At 34.4% G+C, this 15,000-nt stretch overlaps 1 protein-coding gene across 1 annotated transcript in view; it reads left to right on the forward strand.

Moving 5' to 3' along the window:
- LOC122815693 (mucin-19-like) overlaps nt 1-15,000 on the forward strand; it is a gene marked incomplete in the record, with an annotated part of 520,597 nt that overhangs the window by 430,527 nt on the left and 75,070 nt on the right. The window contains 4 exon segments of the mRNA XM_044088393.1: nt 2,485-2,671; nt 2,786-2,990; nt 7,245-7,414; nt 13,092-13,161. Of these exon segments, the coding sequence (XP_043944328.1) occupies nt 2,485-2,671; nt 2,786-2,990; nt 7,245-7,414; nt 13,092-13,161 (632 nt within the window).

Consider the following 15,000-nt stretch of genomic DNA (forward strand, 5'->3'; position numbering starts at 1 on the left):
ACAGGAAGATGCCCACTACCTTTGCATCTTTATACCTATTAGTATAAAATAAATGCAATTAATAATTAAGAATTCAAATATATTGCAAACTTTTTTTCCTGTAAAATGTCACTCTCTTTCAGATGTGCCGTCTGCATTCATATTGACCTCTTTAGGTCTGCATAGCTAATGGAATTTGCAGGGTTCCAATTTGCATTATGGTAATCTTCTGTAAGATATAAGCATATAACCTTTTTCAAGGGAAGAACAGAGTACAGGCCCAGGAAGTATCTTAAATGTGGTGATATTGCATCAAATGTAAAAGTAAAATGCATTTTTTACTAAACTGACTTTTACTGTGCCACTACCAGAAACCTTTATAGTGATCATTGGGATACACGGACCAGCCAACATCACTGCTCACCTGCATGTAAATCCTTAAGGAGAGAATGACGGACTTAGAAGCAATATCATTCTGAAGACCTAAGTTTAATATTATATATTAATATATCTAAACAGATTATTCTTATTTTTAACATATTATAGTTATACATAAAATAAGTTTTCAGAGATCTATGTGTTAAGATCTGTAGAGGCTTGATTTTTTAGGAGTAATAGTATTTTTAGTCTTGATTGGTTATTTGAAGCCATGTAATGATATCATTAAGTATTTAAAATGTGATGTTAGGTTTAATCAGTTGCTGATTAAAGTAATTTTGGCTTATTTTTCTTGGTGTGCTTTTTTCAAAACTGAACACTTTTTTGTGCTCATAGTTGCAATCATTGTTCCACACTGTGAATTTGTATTGGTTTTGTCTAAGTATAATATCTTTGTACTAAGAACTGCCAATGAGTGAGATAAGCCCAATTATACACAGGTACCTAGTATGGGATTTTACATGAATTTCATTGGGACAGTCTAAGTTCCATAATATTTGATATGCATTGGGAAGGCATACAACTTTTGTTCAAGGGAGAGATTAAAATGTGTCCCCATCAGAACAGTTGAAGACAATAGCTGTCACTCAAGCATATGGTTTGTTATTAGAAAAAAGAATGTCTTCTTTCTCTTTAAAAATGTGTAAAACTGCCAAAAAGCAAAGAATAAATTATTTAGTTGTATCCCCATATTTAGTAAAGGCAGATGTGTTAGAAACCAGTTAAGCATGTGTCACAGTTTCATTATTAAGTTATTAGTTTGGTAAAGGGGACTTATAACCAGAATGCATGATTTTCTTTAGCTTAAACCTGTCTTTTCAGGACTTCTGTCTTTGAATCTATTGAAATATAAAATGTATGACCTCCATAAACCTGGATTGTCCAGTGCGTATGCATGTGTGAGTTGGAAGTGTTACACATGGTGGTAGGATGGGGTTACATTTTTACATTTTGGAAGTTGGTATCTAAGACAGATCTGATTGTCTGATAATCTGAGCGTTTGTGCAGCCTTCTAGAATAAGAAATGCAAATTTGTAATTGTTTTTTTTTTCTGTGAAAAATACAGCACAACTTCTCCAGAGACACATTCTTCTCTGAAAGAAAGGGGAATAGTCAAATTTGTTTTCAATATTATAAGGCCTGGAGAGTCCTGAACTGAATAAGTACTCTGATGCTATCCATCCAGAATCCTATCGGTTCAATCTGCTCTTTGTTTACAGCCTTGTTAAGAAAGTCATGGATGACAACAAAAGTGAATGTTTTGTCAATCTGAGGATAGCTACCATTGGGATAACACATTTGGAGAAGTTTCTGGATACTGTCACAGCTCAGAACAGAAGTCCTGGAAACAAGAAATTCTGACATCTTAGCTGTAGTCCAAAAGTATCCTCTGGGTCTTGAACACTTTAGCATAGCAGTAATTATCTTTTAATTCCAGAGTAAGCTTGCAAATATTCTGCTTCAGCAAGGGCAGAAATGCTGAAAGGTCACTATTTCAAACATGCTGACCTTGTTATGTTTGTTGAGATTAGGTACAAACCTGTTTTCTACTGGCCTTTCTTTGTGTGAATGAACAAAACATTGAAGCAGTACCCCGATATCCCTGCTCTAATACTCTGTTCCTTAATATCTTTCACAAATGATATTCTGCTCTGCAGCACAACATATTCTTATTACTGTCTTTCCAGAGGGAATCAATAAGTCATAAAGTCATTAGCTTGTTGGCTAGTACTGAGAATGGGCTTGTTGTTGTGTAATATAGTGAGGTCATCAAGATAAAGTAATAATTAAATGATTGGGTAAGGCTGAGGGCAGTAATCAGTTATGGCATTTTTGAGATCTATACGTCTGCAAATCAGAGGCAGAAAAACAATTATTTTCTTGCAGCTGACTTCAGTACCTACAAGTGCCCTACTGCATGCTAGCATAATCCCTGAATGAGTGCAACAGATAAATAAAAATGCCTACATGCTGCAGTGCCATGCAGTTCTACCACTGATGCAAGGAAGTAATGAAAGAAAATAGCTTTGCATTTATTCACACCTGCCTTCCTTTTTTATCCTACAGGTATATTGCAATGATGACCTTGTCAGTCCTCCTTACTACTGCAATGGAACAATCCTCACCTCAACAAAGACTGTGAACACAGCTCTTATTCAAAGTGCAAATGTTATTGTGCAAGTAGATAATACAGGATATCTTTCAGTACAATTACCAGAACAAGAATTTAGAGGCAACACAAAAGGACAATGTGGTAAGACACAAGATTAAGATGAATAAGATACTTGCAGTTTCAACCTTCTCTGGAAACTGAACTCTGCTTAGAATACTGTGTTGCACCTATAAATATAATATGTTTATTTGTTAGGTGTCTGTGGAGGGGATTCCTGCATCAGAAGAAATGGAAAAATTGAACCAGACACATGTTGTGAAGAAACTGCATATGAATGGATGATTGAAGATAAACATAAGCCATACTGTAGCTTATTAGAAATACCTTGTTCACAAAATAATACAAAACCATACCTGGACATATCAACTGAGCCATGTTCAGGACCTTGCTGTCTAATTGAGTGAGTATACAATTAATGAACTCTGGCAAGATGAACATTATGTCTTTTATATAATTGTTTTTTTTTCAGATGGAATAATGAAAGCAATTTGATTTTAAATACCTTCAATGTAGGGCAACTCAAGAACATATCAAGTGTTCACACAAAAATTAGAGCTTGATTTTTAGATGTTGATGGTATTGTATTATATCACATTTTACAATAGTAAGACCATTCCCCTTTTCCCTTTGCCCAAACCATATTCTCTTAGTGGATATAATTGTTACAGTTTCACAGAAAAAGGACTGATAGAAGAATGAAAATGTATTAGAGACACCTCCTGAGTAAAAAGACAAAAACAAAGCACAGTGATTCATATAGGGTTCAATCAGAATGGCCATGGCCAAACAGCACATCTATAGAAATAGCACTGTGAAAAATACAGAGTGCACTGGGTATCATTTACCAGGTGTAGGGTCACCACCTCCTCACTCTGGATTTGGGTGGGTACTCACTGGGTTCACTGGTTTTCCTTCGCAAAACATGCTGGCAGATTGGCTGCATTAAATTATTAATAAAATTGTACAGGCGCATGCGCGCTTGCGCACGCACACACATACACACACACACACACACACACACACACACACACACACACACACACACACACACATATAAATATATACACACACACAGACACACACACACACACACACATATATATATATATATATATATATATATATATATATATATATATATATATATATATATTATATATATGTTTTAGGGATTGTAATAATTGTCATGACTAAGAAAGACCCATGGAGAAGTCCATTCTACAGTTAATAAATAATAAAAAGTCATGCCTGTTCTTTGTGGCTTTTTTTTATATTATAGCTTTCTTTAGTCAACATTTATAACAGAAACTTAAGATTGTCTTCTCCATCAACAAGAATAGCTATCTCATCTGACATCACTAACTACAGGTCTAACCTACTTCAAAGGCTAATAATGCTGTGTTTTTTCAACATACACCTCCAGAGTTAACACAGCTGGACTGTGGATAAGCAGTACCCTATGCATGGTTAATGAATCTAGCATACCAGTATCTCATTACTTGGCTGTCTCACCCAAGTTAAATTAAGCACTCCTCAGACCTATCAGTGTACATATTATCAAATTTTACAGATAAAAACACTGGCAGCTATTTTATAAAGAAAACAATTTCACATTGACAGCAGACTTAGGATGAAGGACACTGAACTCTTCCCTTGAAGCTGACATTTAGTGAAAATGCATCGAGCAACTCATTAAACTGCAACAGATATACTGGGGTTCATCTTCAAGTAGCATATAGAAAAGCACTAATTAAAGTCTATGTGAAGGGTGTATAAACCCAAAAGGCAAATATGTCATGCATTTGCTAAGAACTTGGGACAGCCCATTGGATACTAGTTTCCCTTTTCAGGAGCAGCCCATGAGTGCCGTCTGGTGTAACTTTGCAAAGTCACATAGAAGATAAATGAAGGATAAGAGAATCAGGCCCTGCACTACAGGAATCAGCTATTTAACAACACATAGCCTTTATCATCTGCAACAAGTACTAGACAGATTGTACTAGCTAAATCTTCAAAACTATCTGACTGACACTGACAGACTGTAATCCTCAGTGACTTACAAAAAAAAAAATAAAAAATAAAGGAGACCTAGCAGTTGGTGTGGAGGATTAAGATTCACACACACACACACACACACACACACACACACACACACACACACACACACACACACACACACACACACACACACACATCTGCATTGTCAGAGTTACAATACTTTGTGGTTATTATATTTCTTCATGCTCACTTGGCTGAGCATTTGATGTTAGGGTAGGAGCAACCATTGACTTACCAGAGCAATTAAAAATTAGTTCAAACAGAGATTATATTTTATGTGAACTGTATTATAATGCAGAGCAAAACTACACTTAGGAAAAATGTATATCATACAAGGGAGAAAGCAGTCAAACACTAAGGCAAACCCCAAATACACAAGGTAAAAAATAAATGCCACTGCTTGCACAAAAGATTAAAGTTAAACTGTTATGGACCTGCTTTTAGTAGTTGAAAGCTTGATTTCCTCAGACTTAATTTGCAAACCATTCATGAAAATCTAATCAACATCCTTCTCTAGATTTCCATTTGCTCTTCATCACAGCTCACTGGCTCAAAGCATATGCTAATGAAAGAGGAGCTGGGCTGGAATGCAAAGACAATTGGAACTGTTACGCAGGATTTCTTACTGTTACCTTCGGCAAAGGTTAGCAGTCCTTCAGGAAAGGACTTTTTTATTTATTTAATGCTGATGGTCAGAACCCCCCCCCCCACCCACCCACTGAGTAAGCATCAGGCCATAGGTGGTTCCCTAGGTTGCCTAGTGCTAGATCTGGCCCTGTTATTAGCAACACTTTCTTATGCTTCTGCCATAGAAAATTGAGGCTATAAAGAAATATAACCACACAACCTGCTTGTGTTCAACATTTTCACTCAGTCAGGATGTTGCATTAACTGTTGTCCTCTCTCTCTATTCAAAACCACTGTCCTATCCTCTTTGGCAGTCATGTCTGACTGTCACAAGTCTTTTCTCACACAGTCAATCCACCCATCTCTTTGTTGGACACCCTCATTTCCTCTTGCCTTTTTCCTGTCTGCCCCAAACCTTCTTCATCGGATTGTCTTCTGTTTTCCTGTAGATGTTTCCAAACCATGATAATCTGCTGTTTAATAAGAAAGTTAAGCAGTCTATTTTACATTTTCACTCTTTATCAAGTACTGAAAAGACTAGGGTGGACTGGGATTTACGTATGTTGATAGACAATTAATACGTTTGTGTTTTTAGTCTTTTAATAGTACAGTATTATTTTCAGCATGTGCAGTGCATCCACAGGCAGTAGTATAAGATTTTTTTGCTCAGGATTAAGGCAAGCACTTAATATTTATGGTCATATTAATACATGTCAGCTTGTCTGCATTTGACATAGATTCACTTTTGCATTCTTACTTTTAGTTTATATCTCCTGGATCAGATAGAAAATGGTGGCAGAATGGCATATATATATATATATATATATATATATATGTGTGTGTGTGTGTGTGTGTGTGTGTGTGTGTGTGTGTGTGTGTGTGTGTGTGTGTGTGTGTGTGTGTGTGTTAGTGTGTTCAAAAGAAATAAAAAAGAAAGAGCATTATAATTTCTACAATATGAATTTTCAGAGGAATTAAAACTGGTGAATAATGAATATTCTGTCACATTTTTCAGGTTCTACAGCTTTTGTGAATGCAAGTGGTTGATCTTTGCCTTTTATATTATGTTGAATCCTATTGGTAAAATGATGTTTAGTTCTGCAACACCTGTGTAGCTGTTAAATATTAATAAACAAAAAAAGAGAGCAAGAGTGCGAATAGAGATAAAAAACACAGATTTTTATTACACGTCGTCACTAAACAAGCACATGAACGCTTTTGTCACATTCGTGTTTTTGTCCTGTAAAACTGGACTTCATCAGATACACAAATCACTTTCATCAATCACTCTTATATAAAATCATTAAAACCTTTGGCCAATAGAACTAAACTATTCATTTCAAATGTACAAATCAACCAACATCTAACTCATTAATAAATAATCAAAATTACCTCACTTCCTTTTAAAAAAAACTGTCTCTAAATTAGATTTAATAAAACAAGTTGTTTTAAACTATTAAATTACTATTCTTCTTATAAATTCATCTAAAATCTTTGTTTAAAAAAAAACTTCTTATTATAATGAATAAATAGGAAATAAACAGTAATAAAAACCATAATAAAAAAAAACAAATGGTGATCTATCATATAAGACTTGATGCATTGTACCATTAAAACAGTGTGTATTCCTTAATACAACAGTGCCACCTTCTGTCATTTTTAGATATTACATCACTTTTTTTAAAAAAAGAAAATTACAAAAGCGTTCATGTGCTTGTTTGGTGACTATGTATAATAAAAATTCATGTTTTTTCTCTCTATTCGCACTCTTGCTCTCTTTTTTTGTTTATTTGGTTTATTTTTGAGAGCTTTCGCATTTTTTGATAAATATTAATGCCATTAATTATTTGCATCAACATTTTAATTAAAGTTTTTTGGCAGAAAAGGGTCTGTTGAACTGTCCATTTGTCCAGTTACCAAACTGTTATTAAAATAATTTTTACACCTGTGACTTATTTTTGATTTGCAGTAAATTCACGGATTGTCCTCCAGATGTGGATCTCTCTTTCCTTAAAAAGTCTTGTGAATATGACTACAGAAAGAAAGGAGATGCATCAGCAACTTGCGCTAGTCTCAGCTGTGCTGCAAAATTATGTTCATCATGTTTTGACTGGCGCATGTATACTCATAATCAGTGCAGTAAGTATTTCAATATATCAACAGCTTCTGTCATTTACATTATCAAAACACTCTAGTGTCACAGGAATGATATTAATGACTCCTGAATCTTGAATTTTAATGTACAAAGAAAAGTGTATTTATAAACATTGGGTATTTAATCCAAACAAAATCACAGTTCACTGTGGATATTATAAATTCATATCTAATTCTTCAGGAAGTAGTAGCTTTTAAAACAGCTGCTGAAACAAGTGTTAGACATGTTAGCTAATCCAGCAAACAAAATTAATCCAGTACTTCAATAATGCTTTAATAGTAGATCTTAATTCCAGCATAATAACAAAACATATATCTAACCAAACACAAATTGGTTTCACCATTATCAAAATAGTGCTAATTATACACAGAAACTATAACATGGACAGCTTAAAAAAAATAGATTTGTATTACGTCAGGCTAATATCTGTAACAACATAATAGACTGGACAGCATAAAATTATTAAATTATCAGGCAAGTTTTATATTTATTATTTCCATATAGAAGTATTTTAATGAAAATCCAAAATAACAAGTAAATGCATTATTAGCTAATATCACAAAGCAGTCTTTTATATATGTGTATTTAATTGTTAAACAAAAATAAATACATATATTAATTGTGTGGGCATAATTCATAAAAGTATGTTGATCAAAATATTATATCATCAACAGTTAATTATTCAAAGCAATTCATGTTTTCTCCTTGTCATGTACTTCATGTTTCTGCTTGATATTTAACCAACCAGAATATAGCTTATCATTAACAACAAATGTAAAGTGCAAGTTTGGATGCTCAACAGTGTGTTTATATGGGGCACTACATTCTTTTTTAATCTAATATCACTGGAGTAAACAACAATACACTGTTTAAATTCTCCTGCTGTCTGACTGATGCAGAAAACACTGCTATGATTTATAGCCATAAAAATTCTCCAGTTATCTTTACATGTGATAAGCTGTTTTATACTGTTACTCATGTTAGTATTGACTGACATGAAATATTTGGTCTTACAAATGACTTTGCAGTATATACAATTACTACTTATGGTATACCCCACTGGCTTTGGACACAAAAAACATTTTTGCATGCTAGTAAGCAATGGTTTCTTACACCATCCTAAATATTCACCTGTATTTTTGTCACAACAAAAAACAAATCTACATTTTTCTGATGAGTAGCTATCAAAAGTGAATGTGATTTTCAGTATATTTCATTATTTCTTATTGAATTATTATTGAATTATTTTACTTTAAATGTATTATTGTCATATGCAGTGATAATCCTGATCTGTCTATTTTCTGCATTCCCAGTAGAATTATCATGATAATGTAAAGGGGCATGTTTCTTTTTCCGGCAAATATTAGATGTATGATATTCCCTATGCAAAAATCTACTGGCTATCTTCTTTCCTTTTTGTTTGCTAATACATGCTTGTTTAATGGAGGGTCATGCTGCTACATTTTATATTTAAATCATGTGGACTGTTTGATATGTACTCTGAAGAAGTTCTGAATCTAAGGTGGGGATCAGGGCATAATACTGAACACATTTGACCGACCTGCATTGGATATTTTGATGGTTTCTCTTACTAGTGTTCATATTCCGCTACCTGAGCTTGGAAAACAGAATTTACAAATCATCAAGAATCTCTCAACTTTGATCTGCATAGATTTTACTGTTTTTTTTTTCCAAAACTAGGAACACAATCTTTACATTCAACAAATCACAAAGCCTTTGGGAAATATGCCAGTTTTTCCTAAAGATATCTCCAGGAAGTTCAAAAAGGATGATAACACAGCAATATATAAATTGCAGTAGACACCTCTAATGATATGATGATTTTCAGTACACTCAGGCATATTAGTAAACAAACTTGAGTTTGATAATGCAACAATTTATTATTTCACATTTTTCTCCAGATGTTATTCACTGCCTTTATTTAAAATATAATACTTACAGGCATATAACTTTAAAAAATAAAGAATGAGCTAAATGCTTAAAAATTCTTTCCTAACATTTGCCATGCTTTCTTCATTGTGCATTCTGTAGTCACACCTAAGAAGCTGTGATGCTGCTATTTACAAGTCTTCCCTAACTGCTAAATTTTAGTTCGCTGAGCCAAAACAACATTGAATCAGTATACAATAATTTATCAGCTTTAATACATTTGCTAAGATCATAAAATGAATAAGTTACCAGCTCCATGGCATATAGTGATAAAGCCCTAACTAAGACTTGGGCAGCCTGGTGTTGATTTGCTATGGATGAACTTGTAAGACTTGGTGGGAGGGAGAGAGAAATGGCAATGCTTTTTCTGCTGAGCCCTCTCTAGGGTGAAGGATGATGTGCCATGTCAGTGAGGTGCCAATAAAGACTGAAGCTTCCTAAAAACAGCATTTTGGCTTGGTGGGCAGGTGGGTAGTTTTTGCTATTGGGCTGATTGAAATGGCAGTGCATACAGGTTAGGACTTCCCAGTAACAATATAGCCAAACCTCTGTGGTCAGATGTGGCAGTTTTCTAGCTCACTCTTCTCTCTTTTTTTACCATTATCAGTGTGGACTAGAAGGTGACCCCCAACCCAGTGAGGTTAACCGCCAAGAAAATGCTGTAGTAACCATCATATTGAGAACAGAATAGGTTTATGAAGAATCCTTGCTGTGGCAGAGGTTTACTCCCCCATTAGACTAAAATGTCTAACCTCTGCTGCAAAAATAAATAAATAACTGTTGTGTCTTTATGCAAATATTGACATCAGTCAGTTTTAACTGCTAATATTTATTTGACAGAATTTTTTGTAATACCACCTCACCTCTGTGTCCCTGACTATGACCCAGGTGACCCAAAATTTGTACTTGGCATACTGGAACAGTCTTTCGGGGGTGGGTGATAGTGAACGGTTCATGCTGGCTCACACATCCTGGAAGGGGGGTTTAATGGCTCTGGTCATCTGATTGATCCTGTGAAAGTGGATTTGTGGGCATTCAGAGTGGGTGTAAGACTAGGATAAATGGGTTTGTTGAATTTAAGCCAGTGATTGCAGCTTTCTGTAAGCATGAGTGTTGCAGTAAGTACGTATTATAGTGAAAGTGTAGAATGAACCAAGAAAACATAGCTGCCCATGTTAGCTACCACTTGTTTGGATTAGGGGAATTGGATACACGCCTGATGGCTGTTTGATGGGCCCTCTTCCAATGGATGATGGAGTACCATTCAATGAAATGAAATGAAATATCTTGATGGTCAGCAGGGAGAATTTGCATCACAGCTAGCAGTGCTTGTTTTCATAATTTTCACTGAAATTTAAATTTTAATGCCTACATCATAAATTTAATAGCATTTCAGAAGTAAAAATGATATTCACTGTAAAGAGACTAAGTATTCATTCATTCTATAAAATCTCTAGAGCAACTTCTTCAAAATTTATGGAGTGAAGTGCAATCATTTTCACTACTCATCTTTATGATGTTATTAGCAAAAGTACATTCACAGTACAGGCTTGCATTGGAAAAGACTTTGTGTGGTTATGAATACAAACATAGTTTCATAGAAAAAGACTTGCAATATTTGTAATTTCAGTTTTTATGTTGAAACTTGCATTGTAGTCAATTTTTACATCACATCAACTCAAGTATACATTTAATTTTGACAGTGTTTACTGTAACAGGCATTTCAGTTAGACTGTAGAGAGGCTGAAAAGGAAATTTATTTTCTAATGGTTAAAATAACGTGTACAGTATTTTGAATGTGGATAGAAAATAAGGGATTTATTCATATTATATGAATGCCTCAGCATGCTTTCCTGGAACAACCATTAGAACCTGGAATAGATACTGAAGAGGTCAAGCACCAGAGAAATGTATAACACAAACAGAAAACTGTAAAAGTCATTAATCTTAATTCAGATGAAACATTTATAGTGACTGTAAGGATAACTTCTAAAATTCATTGGTGGATATTGCATAACCATTTTACATAGTGAGAAATTTCGGTTGTTGTTCCTATTGGTGAGGTCTTATTTGAAAAGTCATTCATGCCTTATAAACAAAGACAAGATGCATTTTATTGTAAGAGGTAAAATGACTAAAATGATACTGTTCAGATTACCAGAAAACTAGAAAGATGGTGGAATACTTAACATTAACATCTAACTTAGAGATCAAAGGAAATAGGATATAAAGATCATTATTTCTAGCAATGATATTATCATCTTACAGTATTAAAAGTATGACAAGGTATGGGACCAGAAGATAATGTACTACAGACTGTGGTAATACGCATTTTGTCAACAATGATAATAACAATTGTCATAATAGTAAACATTTGTAAAAAGGAATTGAAAAAGGTCACACATCTTGTTCCTGGGTGCGATACACTCATGGCAGAGGTTCTGTACACTGAAAGGCATAATAATGTGGCAAGACTGTTGCACTGGGGATGGAACACACACTACAATATAGAAATAGATGAGCGGTATTGGAAGCATGAACTACAAAGTATTATAGAGAATGATGAAGTGTACATCAAAAAGCAGGAGACCAGGATCCAATCCACACAAACAATGTTTTTTGAGCGCTTTCATCTCTTGAATAGAAGCTTCATCAGAATAACACAACATATTACCCAACAGCCTTATATATGCTATTCCAGCAAATTAGTAGTCATCATTAACTAATTAATAAAATAATGTCCCGAAAGGACATAAAAACATTTAAAGAGCTTAAATGTTTTATGTCCTGAAAGGGTAATATGTTGTATTATTCTGAAGAAGTTTCTATTCAAGAGACGAAAGTGCTCAATAAATGTTGTTTGTGTGGACTGGAACCTGGTCTCCTGCTTTTTGCATATTACAGTTTGTGTGGAGTCTTGTTTTCAATGAAGTCTACATCACATGGAATCAGCCTTAACCAACAATTCAAAAAGCAGATGTAAGAAAATGAGATATAATAGTCCAAGAAAAAATGGCAAAAGTAGAATTGATCATTAAATTTACAGAACTTGGTGACTACAGTGTATTACATACAGAGAGACACAAAGTCATGAAATATCAGAATTTGCAGGCAAATATGAGCCGCAATGTGGAAGCAAGATACACAGACAGTTCCAGTAGTAGTAGGAAAAATGGGTCTAATGAAAAAGAATGTACAGTCATACCAAGATATGCTACCAATACATGTAACTCCATAGGGATTGCAGAATGAATAAGTTCTAGGCCCATTGCAGGTGCTGTGAAGAGCACTTTTGGCTAACATCAAAGAGTGAAACAATACTAATTTCATAATCTTTAATGAAACCCTTACTTAGGAATGGGGTGTATTTCTGTCATGGTATTAAAACCCAAAATACTTGGAGAAATTAAACCATAAACACATCTTTTAAAATTATGCTTTGTAATTATTACTAAGTTACATGTAGCTATCCCTAAAAATAGACTTACTTTAAACAGAAGTTTTTGCCTTCTCAGAAATAGTACATTTTATACATACTTAATTAAGTTAGCTTTTAGACTTACAGTGTATATAGAACACATTGCTGAACTGAAAGAGGTCTACTCAACATAAGCAGGTTCTTATTACATGACACATTTTAACTTTAGTTTTAAATATTGTTTATGTTATGTTTATTTCTCTCTTATTTACAAATATTTCTGTTTTGACCAGACCGCACTTGCCCAGGAGACCTTAAGTTTCACTCATGCAGAAATACAACAGAACATTACTGTGATGGAAGGTAAGTAGTATGCAATTTAGGGACTATATCCAGGGCTACAATAAACATTAATGAACAGACTAAGAAAGTGATATATTTAGACTATATGCCTATTTATAAAACAAATTTGCCATGCAAAGAATATATTGTACAATACTATCTTCATATATTTCAATCACATTAGAAAGTTATGCATCTGAGTATCTATGCCAGGTGATGAATGCAAGATAATTTGTGATAGTTATCAAAGTGTAAAAACTATTATGGTATGTCAGGGTAAATGTGAAATGCTAACTTCAGCATCTATTGTAGCAATAGTAAATGGACAGTATCTTAATCTATAGTTTATTAGGACAGGAAAGCAAAAGTCCATTTCCATGTATTTAAAAATGCCTTTAATTAGATGCAATATTCAAATAGGACTGCTGAGAGGCAGAACATAGTATCCAAGATTAGTTATTTTAAAGGAAAACACTTTATTTGAATGATAAGATATCAAGAAGTCTAATTTGCGTAATCTGCACTACTCTGTGTACTCCTTGCATGCATTTTTAAGTGAACATTAAAACTGGCTGTATCCATGGAATCTGGAAGCAGGCTGTGTTAGTCCATATCAACACAGGAGACCCTTCCACTGACCAGAGTAATAATATAATCATCAGACTAATTTTATTTTGCAAGATGCTGAAGAAATCATCATGGATCTTACTCATATAAACTTGAGAAAAGTCCTTTTACATGATCTAACCCAGTTTATTTTTTATTAAAGTTAAGCTCTCATAAATGTAATTATATAAATTTCTTTGGGAATGTCAATAACACACTGGATGATAAGTTCTGTCTCTCTAGATACACCTTATATTGATCTGGCTACCCAGTAACAAAATCATATATTTTATGTGTCTATACTTTACTGATTGGGTCTGTCCTTGTAGCCCCTTTTCAAGGGACACCTGAGGTGATATTTCTACTTCTTCTTCTTCTTCTTCTTTTGGCTTTTTGGGAAATTTGACTTGGGCATTGGAAGTTTTCCCTACTTTTTTCAATAGATACTATGGGATCTTTTATGTCCACCCAAGCTACCATTAACTCAAGCAAATGGGATCTAATATTTAACTTCTCATCTGAAGGACAACACACTGAAGAGTGCAGCAACCCCCACCCAATGCTGCACTGCACTGTCAGCAATCCAGTCACTGAAAGTGGGATTAGAACCCACTGCCTTCTGGTCTTCCAGCACCAAAGTCAAGTAATATTGTACCACCCACACTATAAACTCAGGAATGTAAAGTAAAAAGAAACCATTTCCAGTTTGAGTACCAACTAGCTATATGATTCACATAAAGATGTTTAGTCTCCTCTCACCCCCATTCTAATGGAACCTCTCAAAGTTCTGCCCTGGAGTAACACCTCATACTACTCTTGAGCAACAGCTGAAAGTTTCCAAAACAATAAAAGACATTGCATTCCCTGTACTCGATCCTTCTTCTGATACCCCATGGAGTGGAGAGACATAGCAAAGCATGATTACCCTCCTTCATGCAGTTCAGATCAGCCCAGTTATGAAATGCAATACCCTGTTCTCTAACTGCTTAGATGCCATCTGATACAGTTCAAGACGTTGCAAATATTCCTTGCAAAGAGAATCAAAACACACTGAGTCTTGTATTTTAGTGAAAGATGACAGTAACTCTCTTCTCTGTTTCTTATTTCTTTCTTAGTGGATACTTCTGCTTAGTATAAAGAACAGCAGTGGACCTCTTACTATTTGCAGTCCACCTCATACACATATATATCCTTTCTAACTGGACTTTCCAGGGAAGCACACACACAAACACACACACACACACACACACACAC

This window comes from Protopterus annectens, chromosome 11.part0, assembly GCF_019279795.1.
Source record: "Protopterus annectens isolate FY-2018-M chromosome 11.part0, PAN1.0, whole genome shotgun sequence".
Lineage (NCBI taxonomy): Eukaryota > Metazoa > Chordata > Ceratodontiformes > Protopteridae > Protopterus > Protopterus annectens.